The sequence below is a fragment of the Macaca thibetana genome, chromosome 19 (genome assembly GCF_024542745.1).
Source record: "Macaca thibetana thibetana isolate TM-01 chromosome 19, ASM2454274v1, whole genome shotgun sequence".
NCBI classification, from domain to species: domain Eukaryota; kingdom Metazoa; phylum Chordata; class Mammalia; order Primates; family Cercopithecidae; genus Macaca; species Macaca thibetana.
This window is the reverse complement of record NC_065596.1, coordinates 17,622,919-17,641,191: the sequence shown is the minus strand read 5'-3', so window position 1 is coordinate 17,641,191 and position 18,273 is coordinate 17,622,919. Positions and strand designations below refer to the sequence as shown.

At 55.5% G+C, this 18,273-nt stretch overlaps 3 protein-coding genes across 9 annotated transcripts in view; 2 read left to right on the top strand and 1 right to left on the bottom strand.

The window, feature by feature from the left end:
- CRB3 (crumbs cell polarity complex component 3) overlaps positions 1–579 on the top strand; it is an 8,494-nt gene extending 7,915 nt beyond the window's left edge. For all 6 annotated transcript variants that reach the window (XM_050770910.1, XM_050770908.1, XM_050770904.1 and 3 more), the window contains one exon: positions 312–579. In XM_050770910.1, the coding sequence (XP_050626867.1) occupies positions 312–383 (72 nt within the window). In that variant the 3' untranslated portion in view covers positions 384–579. The remainder of the gene's footprint in view (positions 1–311) is intronic.
- TRIP10 (thyroid hormone receptor interactor 10) overlaps positions 1–18,273 on the top strand; it is a 550,254-nt gene that overhangs the window by 277,372 nt on the left and 254,609 nt on the right. The gene's annotated exons all lie outside the window — the stretch shown is intronic.
- On the bottom strand, positions 572–18,273 carry DENND1C (DENN domain containing 1C). 2 transcript variants are annotated; one of them, XM_050770195.1, is made up of 23 exons: positions 18,144–18,273; positions 16,566–16,630; positions 16,438–16,481; positions 16,248–16,297; positions 14,976–15,095; positions 14,819–14,888; positions 12,641–12,721; positions 12,481–12,546; positions 12,337–12,390; positions 12,113–12,223; positions 11,111–11,211; positions 10,980–11,025; positions 10,758–10,859; positions 10,548–10,673; positions 7,130–7,234; positions 5,657–5,747; positions 5,520–5,560; positions 4,249–4,320; positions 3,571–3,615; positions 2,511–2,618; positions 2,242–2,309; positions 1,897–2,104; positions 572–1,781 (listed from the first exon to the last, which is right to left on the bottom strand). In XM_050770195.1, exons 1-23 carry the CDS (start codon positions 18,158–18,160, stop codon positions 1,167–1,169), a joined length of 2,406 nt encoding a protein of 801 aa, XP_050626152.1. In that variant the 5' UTR covers positions 18,161–18,273; the 3' UTR covers positions 572–1,166. The 2 variants fall into 2 exon arrangements, with proteins under 2 accessions (XP_050626152.1, XP_050626153.1); XM_050770196.1 differs by lacking the exon at positions 18,144–18,273 and adding an exon at positions 17,595–18,111.

Below are 18,273 nucleotides of genomic sequence, written 5' to 3'. Positions count from 1 at the left end.
CTCAAGTTGCCGCCGGAAGAGCGGCTCATCTGAACGCTGGGGCCTGCTGCAGTCACCAACACTGCCCAGGACTGCGGGGTGCTGGCTTGTACACTGCAGCTGCCACCGAGACACCAGCCTCTGATGGCTCAGGAGGACTTGTGGGGAGAGGCTGGGGGCACCCACCTGGTGGGCTCTGTGCAGCATGTTGCCTCTGCTTGGCTGTGCCTGCAGCTCAGGGTGCTGGGGCTCGGGACCCACCTCCCTGCTTGCGGAACCAACTTTTCTCTGTGTGTCCTGCAGGCTCCACAGCCCCCTCTCCTTTCTTTCAGTTCTCCCATGCAGCTGAGGCCCGGGCCCCTCAGGACTCCAAGGAGACGGTGCGGGGCTGCCTGCCCATCTAGGTCCCCTCTCCTGCATCTGTCTCCCTTCATTGCTGTATGACCTTGGGGAAAGGCAGTGCCCTCTCTGGGCAGTCAGATCCACCCAGTGCTTAAGAATAGCAGGGAAGAAGGTACTTGAAGACTCTGCCCCTGAGGTCAGGAGAGGATGGGGCTATTCACTTTTATATATGTATATAAAATTAGAAGTAAGATGTAATAAAAGCTTTATTGGTGTGTTTGAGCTGGTGGGAGCATTAGCTGAGATGGAAGTGACGAATGCCGAGAGGAATTGTAAGGTTGCCGGGATTCTAGAGGACCAGGAGGCTTCCTGGAATTCCCCGCTACGACTCAGTTAGAGAGGCTGCCCTTGGAGGGACAGAGGTGGGTGGGATGGATTTCTGAGCAGAATGAGGGCACCAGAGAAATTCACCAGGAAAAAACCAGCTTTGGGCTCCTGTGGCTTTACTGAGGGACTGGGGTCTCTCCTGGACCCCTGATTCTTTTTTTTTTTTTTTTTTTTTTGAGACGGAGTCTCGCTCTGTCGCCCAGGCTGGAGTGCAGTGGCGCGATCTCGGCTCACTGCAAGCTCCGCCTCCCGGGTTCACGCCATTCTCCTGCCTCAGCCTCCCGAGTAGCTGGGACTACAGGCGCCCACAACCGCGCCCGGCTAATTTTTTGTATTTTTAGTAGAGACGGGGTTTCACCGTGGTCTCGATCTCCTGACCTTGTGATCCGCCCGCCTCGGCCTCCCAAAGTGCTGGGATTACAGGCGTGAGCCACCGCGCCTGGCCGGACCCCTGATTCTTAACCCTCAAAGCACTTCTTAAGATCAGCGACTCTGGGCCGGCTGCTGGGCTGGAGCTTTTGCCAGTTGCTGGTGGGTGTAGCAGGGGAATTCGGGGCTCCTGGTTCCTTGAGTGGCTGGAGGTGAGCGTGCTCTGCTAGCAGGGCCTTGGGAGACTGGGCTCTGGGGTCCTCCAGAGAACTGGGGTCTGAGGAAGGATCAAGGGGCTGGGACGTCCAGGCTATATCAAAGTTGGGCTTTGTGGGGGCCAGAATTTGGGGGCTTTCTGGAGGGCTGGGCTCAGTGGGTGCAGTGGACAGCCAGGAAGCGGGGTTTTCCTGGGTTCTAGAATCTTCAGCTGCCTTGTGGGAAGGGGCGAGATGAAGAATTAGGGGCTCTGTGAGAGGAGAGGGTTCGGGGTCCCCTCGGCTGCTTGCGTCTGCAGAAGCTGTTGAGGACTGGGATGGAGAGATGATTTCTTGGTCGGACTCTGAGGGTATTAGCTGGGACCTGGGGTCCTTTGAAGAGCTGGTGGCATCCAAAGACGAGGTGCTTTGCAGGGATGGCAGGGACAGGGGCTGGGGCTCTGGCTCTGGTAGTTTCGTATCGTCTGGTTGCCATCTTGGTATGTTAGGCTAGGTGGGATGGATAGGGAAGTTGTGGCTTTTAGATGGCAGAGGGGCTGGCAAGTTGGATGGACCATTAGGGGAAGACTTGGGGCGGGGTTGGGGGAGTGGGCGAGGCTCTCACCAGGCTGAAGCAGCTGTCCAGGTCTCCTCTGTGACAGCAGTCTAAACTCTGGCTCGGTCTCAGGCTGCCTGCACTCTTGGCTCCCACGCTAAGGCTGTCCAGAATCTCGCTCAACAAATCCAGTTCTTCTCCAGACCCTAAGAAGCTGCCGTCCAGAGCTTCTTCTGCCCACGGGCACCCCTCATCCTCAGGACTCAGAGGGGGTGTCCTGGGTGAGGATGGGCAGCCTCAGATGTTTGCCCGAGACCCCCCAGCCCTGGTCAGGCTGCTCTGGAGTTTGGGGACCCTCTTCCCCATCAGTCCTGGCCTCCCACTTTCAACACCGCTGTTCCCTTTTAGCCTTACCCCACCCCTGGGGGCTCGGAAGGTCCCTCTTCCAGCCGGCGTCTCCTGCTGGGGCGAAGGGGCCGGTTCTGCAAAGGGTGGGGGTGATAGGACCTCAGGAGACTGCAGAATCAGGGGGCTGAAGCTTGCTAAAGGAGGGTGAGTGTGAAGTGGGTGCCACATATTAGGGAAGCTGAAGAAGGAGGTGAGATGTCTGGATGGGGACTGGGATGGGTGGAGGATTCAGTGATAATTCCAGGTGTGTGCATGGCGGGAAGGGGCGCTCTCACCTGTCCAAAGTGCCGAGTGATTGGGAGGCGTTGCTGCAGGCGGTCTGAGCGGCTGGTAAGGGCTGGGGCCCTCAGAGAGCCCCCCCTCTGCAGGATGGAGTCCCCATCCTAGGAAGAGAATGCATGAACTGGGAACCTCTGCCACGAAGTCTCCCCATCACCCCCTACCATTGGTCTTTAGTTAGTCTTTTTTTTTTTTTTTTTTTTAAATGAAGCTTCACTCATGTTGCCCAGGGTGGAGTGCATGGTGCAATCTTGGCTCACTGCAACCTCTGCCTCCCGGGTTCAAGCGATTCTCGTGCCTCAGCTTCCCAAGTAGCTGGAATTACAGGCATACGCCACCATGCCCAGCTAATTCTGTATTTTTAGTAGAGATGGGGTTTCACCATGTTGGTCAGGCTGGTCTCAAACTGCTGATCTCAAGTGATCCACCTGCCTCGGCCTCCCAAAGTGGTGGGATTACAGGCGTGAGCCACCGCGCCCAGCCAGTCGTCGTCGTCTTTTTTTTTTTTTTTGAGACAGAGTCTCCCTCTATCACCCAGGCTGGAGTGCAGTGGCACGATCCCGGTTCACTGCCCTCTACCTCCTGGGTTCCAGCAATACTCGTGCCTCAGCCTCCCAAGTAGCTAGGATTACAGGTGCCCACCACCACGGCTGGCTAATTTTTGTATTTTTTTAAGTAGAGACAGGATTTCTCTATATTGGCCAGGTTGGTCTCAAACTCCTGACCTTAAGTGATCGGCTCTCCTTGGCCTCCCAAAGTGCTGGGGTTACAGGAGTGAGCCACCGTGCCCAGCCACGGTCTTCTTTTTTTTTGAGACAGGGTCTCTGTCACCCAGTCTGGTGTGCAGTGGTGCTATCTCAGCTTACTGCAACCTCCGCCTTCTGGACTCAAGCAATCCATACTCAGCTAATTTTAAAATTTTTTTTGTAGAGACAAGGTCCCACTATATTACCCAAGCTGGTCTCAAACTCCTGGACTCAAGCGGTCCTCCTGCCTCGGCCTCCCAAAGTGCCAGGATTACAGGGGTGAGCCACTGCACCCGGCTGTTGGTCTTACCTTATACATTAGAAGGCTCTGCACCCCCTTCAAGCCACTCTTGGCCTATAAAGAAGTGGAGAGAGAATTACCCGAGGGTGGTGGGATCCTGGGCATTTGAGAGCTCAGCCTTCTGTCCCCTAAGATAGCTTTATTTTGCCATCTGCGTGTCTCAAATATGTTCACCACCCGCCATACACCACCTAAGAAGTCAATGCAAACTTTCACCCTGTTGACTAATATAAAATTAGTATTCCCGGAGGAAGGCATCCCCAAATAAAATGGGGAATGGCGAAGCAACAGGGCAAGGTGTTCCTGTCTCAAAACTGTGAAGAATAAAATCGCATGGACAATTTTGAGCTGCAAGAACTGGCCCCAGGAAACTTCTGAGCTTGGGAGAAAAAAGGCAGAACCTGGAATTGTGGCATCCAAGGACAAAGAATGTTTGCCGGTGAATCTTGGCTGTCAATTTTACAGGGGGGTGGGGGGTAGGATTCCAACAAAAATGAGTATAGTAAATAAAAAAATAAAAGGGGGAAGAGCTGTTAAGGGTTTAACTGCTGGTTCAGTTCTGATTAAATCATTTGTGTTTAAAGTGTCTGCCAGGGTCAAAATACTCCATCCTTGGGAGGTCAAAGTGTCCTCTGTCCCCTCCCCCTCATCACCCCAGCGAGAGTGGCCTGTCCAGCTCAGCCTCACCGAGCGGTACATGTTCTTGACTGCTGGTTGGGTCTTGGCCTTGACTGAGTGCAGGAGGGCACCACCGCCTTTCTGCAGGAGAGGAAACACCAAGGGGGAGGGGCTAGGGCCAGATCCCACCTCCCCATCCCAGGTTGTGTGATGCTGATCAAGCCCCTTTCCCTCTCTGAATCTCCATTTTTTCACCTCTATAAATGAACACGATCGTAGTCATGACCCTACCTGCTGACTGTTGTGGAATTAAATTAATCCATTGAGACACACTTAAGTGTTTTTTGTTTGTTTGTTTTTGTTTCTTGAGATGGAGTCTCAAAGAACAGAGGTTTTTTTTGTTTGTTCGTTTTTGCTGAAATGCAGTCTCACTCTGTCACCCAGGCTGGAGTGCAGTGGCACCATCTCGGCTCACTGCAACCTCCGCGTCCCGGGTTCAAGCGATTCTCCTGCCTCCGCTTCCCGAGTAGCTGGGACTACAGTCGCCTGCCACCATGCCCGGCTAATTTTTGTAATTTTAGTAGAGATAGCATTTCACTATGTTGGCAGGATGGTCTCGATCTCCTGACCTTGTGATCTGCCCGTCTCAGCCTCAAACTCCTGACCTCAGGCAATTCGCCTGCCTCGGCCTCTCAAAGTGCTGGGATTACAGGCGCGAGCCACTGCGCCCAGCCAACAAGCGGTTTTTGAGACAGGGTCTTGCTCTGTCACCCAGGCTGGAGTGCAGTGGCACGATCTCGGCTCACTACAACCTCCACCTCCTGGGGCTCAAGCCATCCTTCCACCTTAGCCTCCCGAGTAGCTGGGACTACAGCCACACCTAGTTAATTTTTTTTTTTTTTTTTTTTGAGACGGAGTCTCGCTCTGCCGCCCAGGCTGGAGTGCAGTGGCCGGATCTCAGCTCACTGAAAGCTCCGCCTCCCGGGTTCACGCCATTCTCCTGCCTCAGCCTCCCGAGTAGCTGGGACTACAGGTGCCCGCCACCTCGCCTGGCTAGTTTTTTGTATTTTTTAGTAGAGACGGGGTTTCACCATGTTAGCCAGGATGGTCTCGATCTCCTGACCTCGTGATCCGCCCGTCTCGGCCTCCCAAAGTGCTGGGATTACAGGCTTGAGCCACCGCGCCCGGCCTTTTTTTTTTTTTTTAAATTTAGTAGAGATGGGGTTTCGCCGTGTTGTCCTGGCTGGTCTCAAACTTCTGGTCTCAGCAATCCTGTCTCCGCCTCCCAATGTGTTGGGTTTACAGGCCTAAGCCAAAGCCTATTGTTTTGGTGGTCTTACCTTTAGATTGTCTGCCCAGAGCTGATAGGATCGAATGGTCCCTGGGGTAAGGAGAGAGTGTGGTGGTCACCAAAGTCTGGCTGAGGCTGGGGGTGCTGGTGGGTGGGGGGGACCCAGGGACTGGACTCAGGGCTCACCTGAGGAGGCCCCGCAGCCGGTGATCTCCTGCTCGAATTGATCTGAGAAGCCCTCCCCATTGTTGAGCTTCTCCAGTCGGGCTTCGATGAACTGGGATGGGGGACAGTAAATCAGAAGCAGCAGGAGACACATCGGAATGCCAGCACTTTGCAGCCTGCCTGCTATCAAGATGTAGAAGCCATCTCTGGCCTCCAGCCTGCCCACCCCCAAGCACCTGGGAAACTGGAGCCCACTTTATTTTTTATTATTTTTTTTTGAGATGAAGTCTCACTCTGTCACCCAGGCTGGAGTGCAGTGGCAAGATCTCAGCTCACTGCAAGCTCTGCCTCCCCGGTTTAAGTGATTCTCCTGCCTCAACCTCCCAAGTAACTGGGATTACAGGAGTGCACCACCATGCCCAGCTAACTTTTATATTGTTTGTAGAGACATGGTTTCCCCATGTTGGCCAGGCTGGTTTTGAACTCCTGACCTCAGGTGATCTGCCTGCCCTGGGCTCCCAAAGTGCTGAGATTATAGGCGTGAGCCACTGCCCCCAGACCAGAGCCCACTTTAGGAACCAGAGATCCCACCTTCTCCTCTCTCCCCAAGTCAGGACCTGTCCCCAGGGACCAAGCCCCGCCTCTTTCAGGGACCCAGAAATTGATTTCTGCCTCCTCTAGACCTACCCACCTGCTCTCAGTGAGCCAAGAGTAGGTTGACCCCATCTTTAGGGATCTTGTGGTCCAAGCTACCTTCTCCCAGGGGCCTAGAAGTCCAGTCCCACCTGCCACCCCTCCCCCCATATCCCTAGGACTCAGGAAATCCTGGGATTTCAGTCAGGACCTGTCCCCTCTGGAGTCCAGCTCGGGCCACCACCCCAGTCCCAGAAAGATACCTGCTTAGGGACCTGGGATTTGGTTCCACCCTGATTTCTCTCAGGGACCTAGGAGTAGGTGTTGTCCTCCAGGAACCCAGGAGTTGGGGGCTCCCATGTTTTTGTTTTGTTTTGTTTTATTTGAGACAGAGTCTCGCTCTGTCATCCAGGCTGGAGTGCAGTGGCATGATCTTGGCTCACTGCAACCTCTGCCTCCCGGGTTCATGTGATTCTCCTGCCTCAGCCTCCTGAGCTGGAATTACAGGCGCACCCCATCACGCCCAGCTAATTTTTTAATTTTTAGTAGAGACAGGGTTTCACCATGTTGGTCAGGCTGGTCTCGAACTCCTGACCTTGTGATCCGCCTGCCTTGGCCTCCCAAAGTGCTGGGATTACAGGCATGAGCCACCGTGCCCGGCCGGGGCTCCCATCTTTAGGAATCCAGGAGTTCAGTCCTTCCCCACTTGGGAACCCTGGAGTAGGGGATCCTGCTGGACTGTCTACAGCGATACCCTCAGGGACCCAGGAGTCTGCCCTCAACCCTGCCAGTTCAGACAAGCCCTCGGGGTCTCAGCAGTCCACCTCCAGCCCCAGCTGGACCCTCAGGGCTCTGGCATACCTGTTTGAACAGCTGCAGGTGCACAGCCCGCCGGTGGAAGGCCTGCAGAGGTGCCCCAGGCTTCTGGGCCAAGAAGGCTTCCTCACTGAAGGTCACTGGCTGGCCCTGGAAGAAGCGTTGGAGTTTTGAGCTCCCTGGGGTGTTCCTGGCCCTCCCTCATTCTACTATATATTTAGGTAGCAAACATTGATTAGGCACCTGCTGTGTGTCTGACCCTGTGTGGGGCCTCGTGGATGGAAGGGAGGACTTAAGCTGTTTTGTTGTTGTTGTTTTGTTTGTTTGTTTTGTTTTTTGAGACAGAGTCTCACTCTCTCGCCTGGCTGGGATGCAGTGGCGCAATCTCAGCTCACTGCAACCTCCGCCTCCAGGGTTCAAGCGATTCTCCTGCCTCAGCCTCCTGAGTAGCTGGGACTACAGGCACGTGCCACCACTCCCAGCTAATTTTTGTATTTTTAGTCGAGATGGGGTTTCACCATGTTGGCCAGGATGGTCTCGATCTCTAGACCTTGTGATCCACCCGCCTCAGCCTCCCAAAGTGCTGGGATTACAGGTGTGAGCCACCGTGCCTGGCCCTGTTTTTTTTTTTTTCATTTCTTTTTTTGAGTCAGGGTCTCACTCTGTCACCCACGCTGGAGTGTAGTGGTGTGATCTTGGTTCACTGCAACCTCTACCTCCTGAGCTCAAGCGATCCTCCCACCTCAGCCTCTCAAGTCGCTGGGACTATAGGTGCACGCCACTATGCCCGGCTAATTTTTGCAGTTTTTGTAGAGACGGGGTCTCACTATGTTTCCCACACTGGTCCGAACTCCTGGGCTCAAGCAATCCACCCACCTTGGCCTCTCAAAGTGCAGGGATTACAGGGTGAGTCACCCACCCGGCTGATTTAAGTGTTTATCTTGAGTAAGGTGGAAGACCTGCAGGGCTGTGGGCAGGGGAGGGAAATGATCTGACTCAGGTGTTCACAGGTGACCTCTGGTCACTGCGGGGAGGACAGACTCTGGGAGATAAAGCAGAAAGCTGCTTGCAGGGGGCCGGGCGCGGTGGATCACACCTGTAATTCCAGCACTCTGGGAGGACGAGGTGGGTGGGTCACCTGAGGTCTGGAGTTTGAGACCAGCCTGGCTAACTTGGTGAAACCCCATCTGTACTAAAAATACAAAAATTAGCCAGCGTGGTGGCGCATGCCTGTAATCTCAGCTATTCGGGAGGCTGAGGCAGGAGAATTGCTTGAACCTGGGAGGCGGAGGTTGCAGTGAGCTGAGATTGTGCCACTGCAGTCCAGCCTGGGCAAGAGAGCAAGACTCTGTCTCAAAAAGAAAAGAAAGGCCGGGCGCGGTGGCTCAAGCCTGTAATCCCAGCACTTTGGGAGGCTGAGACGGGCGGATCACGAGGTCAGGAGATCGAGACCATCCTGGCTAACACAGTGAAACCCCGTCTCTACTAAAAATACAAAAAACTAGCTGGGCGAGGTGGCGGGCGCCTGTAGTCCCAGCTACTCGGGAGGCTGAGGCAGGAGAATGGCGTAAACCCGAGAGGCAGAGCTTGCAGTGAGCTGAGATCCGGCCACTGCACTCCAGCCCCAGCGGCAGAGCGAGACTCTGTCTCAAAAAAAAAAAAAAAAAAAAAAGAAAAGAAAGAAAGAAGGCAGCTGCTTGTGGAGGAGTCCCAGGGGAGAGATCAGTGCATTAATTTTAGGCAAACAACGACAGGGTCCCGGCCAGGGTGGAGACAGAGGAAGTGGGTGGTCTGTGTGCAGATTTGGGATGCAGCGATGACAAGAACGTCAGATGCTCAAGTGATACTGGACCCCCCGCCCCGCCCCAGCGATTTTATAGCTTGGTTGTGCAAAACAGGGGAGGGCACTTCAGAGATCGAGGCCCTGGCTTCAACATTCACCCACTGTGGGACTTCTCCAAAGCCTTGGTTTCCTCATATGGAAAATGGGACTATTGCAGTATCCATCTCAAAATGTCATGAGCATTAAATGAGATAATAGCAGCAGTAGGAGCTAGCATTTATTGAGTGCTTGCTGTATGCCAGGTACGATTCAAAGTGCTGGGAAGATGCTAATTCACTGATTCTAATATCCTTTTGGGTGGTACTATCGGGGTCCCATTTTACAGAGGGGCAAACAGAGGCACAAAGTAAGCACTCCATTAATGCTACCTATCATTATTATTATTATTATTTTTTTTTTTTTTGAGACGGAGTCTCGCTCTGTCGCCCAGGCTGGAGTGCAGTGGCCAGATCTCAGCTCACTGCAAGCTCCCCCTCCCGGGTTTACGCCATTCTCCTGCCTCAGCCTCCCGAGTATCTGGGACTACAGGCCCCTGCCACCACGCCCGGGTAGTTTTTTGTATTTTTTTTTTTTTTTTTAGTAGAGACGGGGTTTCACCGTGTTAGCCAGGATGGTCTCAATCTCCTGACCTCGTGATCCGCCCGTCTCAGCCTCCCAAAGTGCTGGGATTACAGGCTTGAGCCACTGCGCCCGGCCTCATTATTTTTTTAATTAAAAAAATAGAGATGGTGGCTGGGCGCGGTGGTTCACACCTGTAATTCCAGAACTTTGGGAGCCCGATGTGGGTAGACATGGAGAAACTCCGTTTTTACTAAAATTACAAAAATTAGCTGGGCGTGGTGGTGCGCACCTGTAGTCCCAGTTATTGGGGAGTCTGAGGCGGGAGAATCGCTTGAACCCCAGAGGTGGAGGTTGCAATGAGCCGAGATCATGCCACTGCACTCCAGCCTGGGCGACAGAGTGAAACTCCGTCTCAAAAACAAACAAACAAACAAACAAACAACAGATGGGGGGGTCTCACTGTGTTGCTCAGGCTGGTCTTGAACTTCTGGGCTCAAGCAATTCTCCCATCTCGGCCTCCCAAAGTGTTGGGATTACAGGCGTGAGCCACTGCGCCCGGCCTCATTATTTTTTTAATTAAAAAAATAGAGATGGTGGCCGGGCATGGTGGTTCACACCTGTAATTCCAGAACTTTGGGAGCCCGATGTGGGCAGACATGGAGAAACTCCGTTTTTACTAAAATTACAAAAATTAGCTGGGCGTGGTGGTGCGCACCTGTAGTCCCAGTTATTGGGGAGTCTGAGGCGGGAGAATCGCTTGAACCCCAGAGGTGGAGGTTGCAATGAGCCGAGATCATGCCACTGCACTCCAGCCTGGGCGACGGAGTGAAACTCCGTCTCAAAAACAAACAAACAAACAAACAACAGATGGGGGGTCTCACTGTGTTGCTCAGGCTGGTCTTGAACTTCTGGGCTCAAGCAATTCTCCCATCTCAGCCTCCCAAAGTGTTGGGATTACAGGCGTGAGCCACTGCGTCCGGCCATCTACCGTACCTATCATTATATTACGATTCATTCAGGAACCCACGAGATCTCTCCCGCAACGGCCCCGCTGCTCACCGGGCTGCAGACGAGTGCATCGCGGTACCCTCCGAAGAGCAGGGCCTGGGCTTTGAGGAAGAGACGGGACACCCCTTCCCCGGGGGCCAGGGCGACCTTCCTGAGTCGGAGCCTCAGCAGGGACACCTGAAGCACAAGGGAGTGGCCCTGAGTGGGCAGGTGTGGGGCCCTCGCCTCCCGGGGCAGGAAGGTGGGAGGGGCGACACTGACCACGTCTGGAGGCAGCGCCTGCACATCGTTAAATGTTGTCTCCAAAGTATTGGCGTCGACGTTCAGCACCACGACGTCCTCCAGAGCTTTTTCTCGTACTCTCTGCGGAAAAGCGGGGCCGGCGGCTCAGAGTCCGAGAGTCCTTGGCAGAGGAGGGCATCTGGGGATGTAGAGGGAGGGGGAACCCTCACATCCCCGCCGTCTGGGTGGATACGCGCTCACCTCGGCGAGACTGGCGTGCACTCCAATGAGGTAGGGCATGGGCGCGCTGCGGACCAAGGGGACGGGGTCATGCAGGCACCGCCTCCAGGGCCTGCCCCCAGGCCCGGCCCCTCCCAGCTTCCCTCGCTCACCAGCAGTAGTCCAGCAGGTGTGGGGGCAGCGTGGGGATCAGCACGTGCTCCCAGCGCATGGGGTACAGGAGCGCGCAGGACGCGTGGACGCACGAGGTCAGCTGGGGGGCGATGGCGGGGCGTGAAGTCATGGCCTGGACCCTCTAGCGCGGGGGTCTCTTCCAGCTGCATTTCCCACGTCCCCAGTCTCCTGTTCCCCCTTCCCATCCACTGCTGGGTAATGAGTGACAACTCGAACCCCTTTAGAAATCATGTGGAGACCAGGAATTTGGCCACTTAACAGTGCTTTAAGCAGGTGAAGCCAGGACTCATCCCGTCCTGATCCCTCTCTCTAAGAGGCGCAGTTAATAGGCAACAGCCCTGAGTCTTCCCGCACACAGGTGGTGCAAGGACTGAGCCTCCACGCACTCCACCCCGAAATAGGTGGAGCTATGATGTAGCCCGCCCTTGTCCCGCCCCTAGGGGTGGAGCCACGACCTAACCCCACCCGAAGAGGTGGAGCTGGAATGCAATCATTCGGCCCCACCCCTAGGGGTGGAGCCAGTCTCCGCCTCTGCCTTTGACCCTGGGTCTCGGGGTCCCTGGCAGTATGGGTCTCTAGTTGTTATCTGAGTCCCTGTGTTCCTAGGTCCCTGGGTATTCGGGTCCCTGGGTCCCTGGATCTCTGAGTCCCTGAGTCCCTGGGTCCCTGGGTCCCCATGTGTATAGGTCCCTAGTTCTCAGTGTACCTGAGGGTCCGGAGGGGTGGAGCCAGACCTGTTGTGGCCCATAGTAGGTGGAGCCTGAGCGCAGTACTCCCAAAAAAGAGGAGCTGAAAGCAGCCCCCTCCCACGAGGGCGGGGCCAGAATTCAACTCTCCGAGACCGTCGAAGGGGCGGGGCCAGGGCTTCGCCCTCAGGTCTCGCGCAGTTGGGTTAGAGCCAGGAATCAGCCCTCGTTGTCCCGCCCCCAGGGGCGGAGCCAGACCCTGCTCCCACCCCGGCCCGGCGGGCCCCGCCTCACTGTGCTGAGTTTGCTGGCGGTGAGCAGGACTCTTCTCTCCGCCAGGAGCGCCGCGAACAGCGCCACGATGTTCTCGTCAGTCACGGCCACCACCAGCTCCGTTAGGTTCCTCTGAGGATCAGAGAGGTGCGCTGGGCGTGGACTGGCCCCTGGATCTTGCATCCCCGGTCCGGGTTTCGGGACCTGTTCCCATCCCCAGAGACCCCTCCCGGGTCCCCACTCACGTTCTCAGGGATGGAGGGCAGGCGGCCGGAGTCCGGGGCCACGAAGCAGGACAGCTGGTGGGGGTATTGGCAGGGGGATCAGTCAGTCAGGAGGCTGGCCTCACCTGGACCCCCGACCTTCTAGGGTCCCGGAGCCCCGCTCACCGGCTTGCTAGTTCCCGGGATAGGGGGCAGGATACCCTGCCCGCTGGAGACGGTCACTCCGCTGCCCTGGGAAAGAGGCACGATTCTGTGGTCATCAGGGCTGGGGCGCAGCCTTCCCATCCACCTAAGGTCCGGCGCCCAGGGAATGGGAGCTACTCACCAGCTCCAGCCCCACTGAGGCCTGGGGCCCAGACAGGGACTGCTGAAACAGATTTTGAAGAAGTTCCTCTGCCTCGGAGACCTGGGTGGGACGTGGAGGGGCGGGGGTGGCTGAGCCAGATGTGGGGATTGGGGATTCCGAGGGCTCTGAGTAAGCTTGAGTGGTCTGGCAGGAGCCAAGGGCTCAGGTCAGGCCTGGGAGGTTTTTTTTTTTAATTTCTTTAAAAGAAATTTAACCATCCTGGCTAACCCGGTGAAACCCCGTCTCTACTAAAAAATATAAAAAAACTAGCCGGGCGAGGTGGCGGGCGCCTGTAGTCCCAGCTACTCCGGAGGCTGAGGCAGGAGAATGGCGTGAACCCGGGAGGCGGAGCTTGCAGTGAGCTGAGATCCGGCCACTGCACTCCAGCCTGGGTGACAGAGCGAGACTCCGTCTCAAAAAAAAAAAAAATAAATAAATAAATAAATAAATAAAAGAAATTTAATAATAATAATAATAATAATAATAGAGACAAGGTCTAATAGAGACCAGCCCAGGCTGGTCTTTTTTTTTTTTTTTTTTTTTTTTTTTTTTTTTTTTTTTTTTTTTTTTGAGACGGAGTCTCGCTGTGTCGCCCAGGCTGGAGTGCAGTGGCCGGATCTCAGCTCACTGCAAGCTCTGCCTCCCGGGTTTTTACGCCATTCTCCTGCCTCAGCCTCCCGAGTAGCCGGGACTACAGGCGCCCGCCACCTCGCCCGGCTAGTTTTTTTTTTTTTTGTATTTTTTAGTAGAGACGGGGTTTCACGTGTTAGCCAGGATGGTCTCGAACTCCTGACCTCGTGATCCGCCCGTCTCGGCCTCCCAAAGTGCTGGGATTACAGGCTTGAGCCACCGCGCCCGGCCCCAGGCTGGTCTTGAACTCCTGGGCTCAAGGGATCCTCCTGCTTCGGCCTCCCAAAGGGCTACAATTACAGGCGTGAGCCACCGCTTCCGGCTTTTAAAATTTTTTAATTTAAATGTTTTCTTGTAGGCTGGGCGTGGTGGCTCACGCCTGTAATCCCAACCCTTTGGGAGGCTGAGGTGTGTAGATCACCTGAGGCCAGGAGCCCATGACCAGCCTGGCCAACATGGTGAAACCACGTCTCTATTAAAAGTACAAAAAAAAAAAAAAAAAAATTAGCTCGGCTGGTGGGCCAGGGTCATGCTCTGTGTCCCAGGCTGGAGTGCAGTGCTGTGATCATAGCTCACCATAGCTTCAAACTCCTGGGCTCAGGCGATCCTCCCACCTTGCTCTCCTGAGTAGCTGGGACCACAGGTGTGCGCCACCACGTCTGGCTAATTTTTCTTTTTCTTTTTTTTTTTTTTTTTGAGATGGAGTTTCGCTCTTGTTGCCCAAGCTGGAGTGCAATGGCGTGATCTCGGCTCACTGCAACTTCTGCCCCCCGGGTTCAAGCGATTCTCCTGCCTCAGTCTACGAGCAGCTGGGATTACGGGCATGTGCCACCACACCCGGCTAATTTTTTTTTTTGGTATTTTTAGTAGAGACAGGGTTTTACCATCTTGGTTAGGCCGGTCTCGAACTCCTGACCTCAGGTTATCTGCTCACCTCTTCCTCCCAAAGTGCTGGGATTACAGGTGTGAGCCACCGAACTCGGCCAATTTTTTAAAAGATTTTGTAGGCCGGGCGCGGTGGCTCACGCCTGTAATCCCAGCACTTTGGGAGGCCGAGGCGGGCGGATCACAAGGTCAGGAGATCGAGACCACGGTGAAACCCCGTCTCTACTAAAAATACAAAAAATTAGCCGGGCGCGGTGGCGGGCGCCTGTAGTCCCAGCTACTCAGGAGGCTGAGGCAGGAGAATGGCGTAAACCCAGGAGGCGGAGCTTGCAGTGAGCCGAGATCGCGCCACTGCACTCCAGCCTGGGTGACAGAGCGAGACTCCGTCTCAAAAAACAAACCAAAAAATAAAAAAAATAAAAAAAATAAAAGATTTTGTAGAGGCAGGGTTCTCACTATGTTGCCCAGCTGGTCTCAAACTCCTGGGCTCAAGCGATTCTCCCACCTCAGCCTCCCAAAATGCTGGGACTGCAGGTGTGACACAGTGTGCCCTGCCAGGCCTGGGAGATCTGAAAGGGAGGGGTTGGGAGGTTGGGGGGGGGGCTGGGGCTCCCACAGGAGTGAGAGAGGGGCTGGTCTCACCTGGTCCTGGGCTAGGAGGTCTCCCACCGTGTTCAGTAGCTTGTAAAACACCTCGAACCAGGGCAAGTGGCTGTGGAGAGAGGAGACACGTTCCACGAAGTGTCCCTAGGCCTCGGCCTTTCCCATCCCCCCCGCATCCAACCCCCATATCCCGCACCTGAGGATGCAGAGACAGCTCTGGGTACCCGCCCGCAGGCGGCAGAAACCAAATCTGCGGTTGCCGGCAAGGTCTGTGAGGGCGAAGGTGAAATGCTGCACGACTGGGCTGGGGGGCTCCCTGGAGTGGGAAGGGCTGTTAGAGAGACCTGGACATCCCAGCTGTCTGAGGATGTCCCCCCTCCCCCACAAAGTTCCTGGGATCCTGAGTGTATGGGTCTCTAATCCTGCAAGCCTGGGTCCCTGGGTCTTAGAATCCCTGGGTCCCTGAATCTCTGGGTCCCTAGATCTCTGGGTCCCTAGGTCCCTGGATCTCTGCGTCCCTGGATCTTCTTGGTCCCTGGATCTCTGGGTCCCTGAGTCCCTGGGTCCTTGAGTCCCTAGGTCCCTGGGTTCCTGAGTCCCTGGATCTCTGGGTTTCTGGATCTCTGGGTCCCTGGATCCTTGGGTCCCTGGGTCCCTGGGTCCCTGAGTCCCTGGGTCCCTGGGTCCCTGGGTCCCTGGGTCCCTGGGTCCTTGGGTCCCTGAGTCCCTGGGTCCCTGGGTCCCTGGGTTCCTGAGTCCCTGGGTCCCTGAGTTTCTGAGTCTTTGGGTTCCTGAGTCCTTGGATCCCTTAATCCCTGAGTCCCCGAGTCCCTGAATCCTTGAGTCCCCGAGTCCCTGAGTCTCTGGGTCCCTGGGTTCCTGAGTCCCTGAATCTGTGTGTCCCTGAGTCCCTGGGTCCCTGAGTCCCTGAGTCCTTGCATTCCTGAGTCCCTGAATCTCTATGTCTCTGAGTCCCTGGGTCCCTGGGTCCCTGAGCCCCTGAGTCCCTGGATTCCTGAGTCCCTAAATCTCTATGTCCCTGAGCCCCTGAGTCCCTGGATTCCTGAGTAAATCTCTGTGTTCCTGAGTCCCTGGGTCCCTGGGTTCCTGAGCCCCTGAGTCCCTGGGTTCCCAAGGCCCTGAGTCCCTAGATTCCTGAGTCCCTGAGCTCCTGGGTCCCTGGGTCCCTGAGTCCCTGAGCTCCTGGGTCCCTGGGTTCCTAGGTTCTTGAGTCCCTGGGTCCCTGGGTTCCTGAGTACCTGGATCTCTGGGTCCCTGAGTGTCTGAATCCCTGGATGCTAATGCATATAGGTCCCTAGTTCTCAGGGCTCCTGAGCACCTGAGTCTTTGAGTCTCAGGGTCCTCTAGTGTATGGGTTTCCAGATGTCTAAGTCTCTAGGTGTTGAGTCCTTGGGGCCCCTGAGAGATCTGAGTCCCTGAGTCCTTGGATCTCCCCGCCCTTCCGTACCTTTCCACATCAAAAGGGAAGCAGAATTTAGGCACCATCTGCATAGCTTCCTGGAGATGAAGAAAAGTGCAGACTGCTTGGCCACTGAGGTTGGGCACCGCCTCCCTAGGCTCCAGGTCCAAGAAACAGAGTCCCCTCCCCCTGGGGGACCGGCCCTGGCCCTGGGGGAGCAAGGAGCCACCTTGAATACCTGGTCCCTGAAGTCTGGAGGGAACTGCCGCAGGATGGGGGGATCTGTAGAAGAGAGCAGGCCTCTAAGTTCAGTGACCCAGGCCCACCCTCCCCTCCCACTCCCTCACTCCCAGGCTCCCAACTCACCCTCCTGCAGGGAGGCGGGGCAGGCCGCTTCGAAGAACCAATCAAACACGGCAGGGGAGCCCCCTCTGTGGGATGCAGAAGGGATCCAGAGACTTGCTTCTAGGCATGTGTGGTTGTGTCTGCCGCTTTGCACACAAGCGTGGTTGTGTGTGCCTGTGCCACAAGGTGCATCGGCATGTGCATGACTCTGGGGCTCTGTGGCTGTGAGTGTGTGGTTGTGTGAGGCTGTGTGTGTAGCAGTGTTAATGGTGCACACAAGTACGGGATGGAGTGAGAAAGTGTGGCTGTGTGCGTGTGGCTGTGTGTGATTGTGTGTGGCTGAGTGCGTGGCTTGTGTGAGCAGGCAGTGAGTGTGTGTGTGATCCTGTCTGCTGTCTGCCTGAAAAGACGAGACTGTCCCCTATATCTGTGGGGTGGGACTGCATGGATATAAAGGACAGCCTGTGCAGTCTAAAGCTAAGTGAATGACATCTATCTATCTATCTATCTATCTATCTATCTATCTATCTAATTTTCTAATTTTTTTGAGATGGAGTTTTGCTCTTGTCACCCAGACTGGGGTGCAGTGGCACAATCTTGGCTCACTGCAACCTCCGCCCCACCCAGGAGGTTCAAGCGATTCTCCTGCCTCAGCCTCCCTGTAGCTGGGATTACAGGTGCCTACCATTATGCCCAGCTAATTTTTGTATTTTTAGTAGAGACAGGGTTTCACCATGTTGGCCAGGCTGGTCTCGAACTCCTGACCGCAGGCGATCTGCCCACCTTGACCTCCCAAAGTGCTGGGATTACAGGCATGAACCACTGCATCTAGCCACGACATCTGTATTTTCTTGTATAGATGTGAGTGTGTGTGCCCGAGCAAGTGAATGACGTCTATATTTTCCTGTACAGCTATGAATGTCGCTGGGTAACTGCGTGGGATCCTTGTGGGCTGTCTGTGTGTTTCTGTGTGAGAGACCCCATAGAACCCTGGTGGCTGATCCCACATGTCTCATCAGAGGAAGGAGGGCAGGATACCTAGGTACTTACTGTAAGCCCTGCAATCTCTGCTTTCCTCCTCTGCCCCCATATCAAGCAGAAGATGCAGCCTTGGGCTCAAGGAGAGAGACAGGAGATCTGGAGGGAGATCAGCTACAGACACACTGTCCTGCCCAGTTGCACACAGTCTCTGCCATGGGGCACCCCAGCACTTCACCCTCATGCTGACACAAGTCACACACGATCACCCACTCATACGAACACCCAGCCTCCCCTCTGCCCTGATCGCCCCCCGTGGGACCCCCCTGAAGCCATCACTCAGACATACCAAGGACAAAGCTCAGAGGGGTACATGCATCCACAGAGCTACAGACATAATCACAGGAGCTGAATATAGAGAGAGAGACAGGAGGGGACCGAGAGTGGCCCGTCCCAGAGTGGAGGTCATAGCGGAGGCCCGCAGAGTATCTGATTCCAGCCACCTGCCCCTCCAGGTCACTGCACCTCCCTGGCCTGCTCCAGCCCCAGCTCCCCTCTGCGCCGGCTCAGGCCTGGCCTGGGAATCTTGTACCAGAGAATGAGGGATGGGGAGACTCTTACTCAGCTCTGGATTCCATGGTCCCTGCAGGGCCAGCCCAGCGGGGCCCTCTCCCCAGGGGTCCTGGGGGCCTGTGTTTGCTGGGCCCCAAGCCGGCTCAGCTTCCTGTGTGGCTGAGAGAGGAAGTTTAAC

Bases quoted from the DNA above. Each gene is read 5' to 3' on its own strand.
- DENND1C (XM_050770195.1), bottom strand. The intron at 12,224-12,336 runs GTGAGTGGGGAC...TCTGATCCTCAG, and splicing joins TGCCCTCCATCCCTGAGAAC to AGGAACCTAACGGAGCTGGT. The intron at 2,105-2,241 runs GTAAGGCTAAAA...ATCCTCACCCAG, and splicing joins TCCGAGCCCCCAGGGGTGGG to GACACCCCCTCTGAGTCCTG.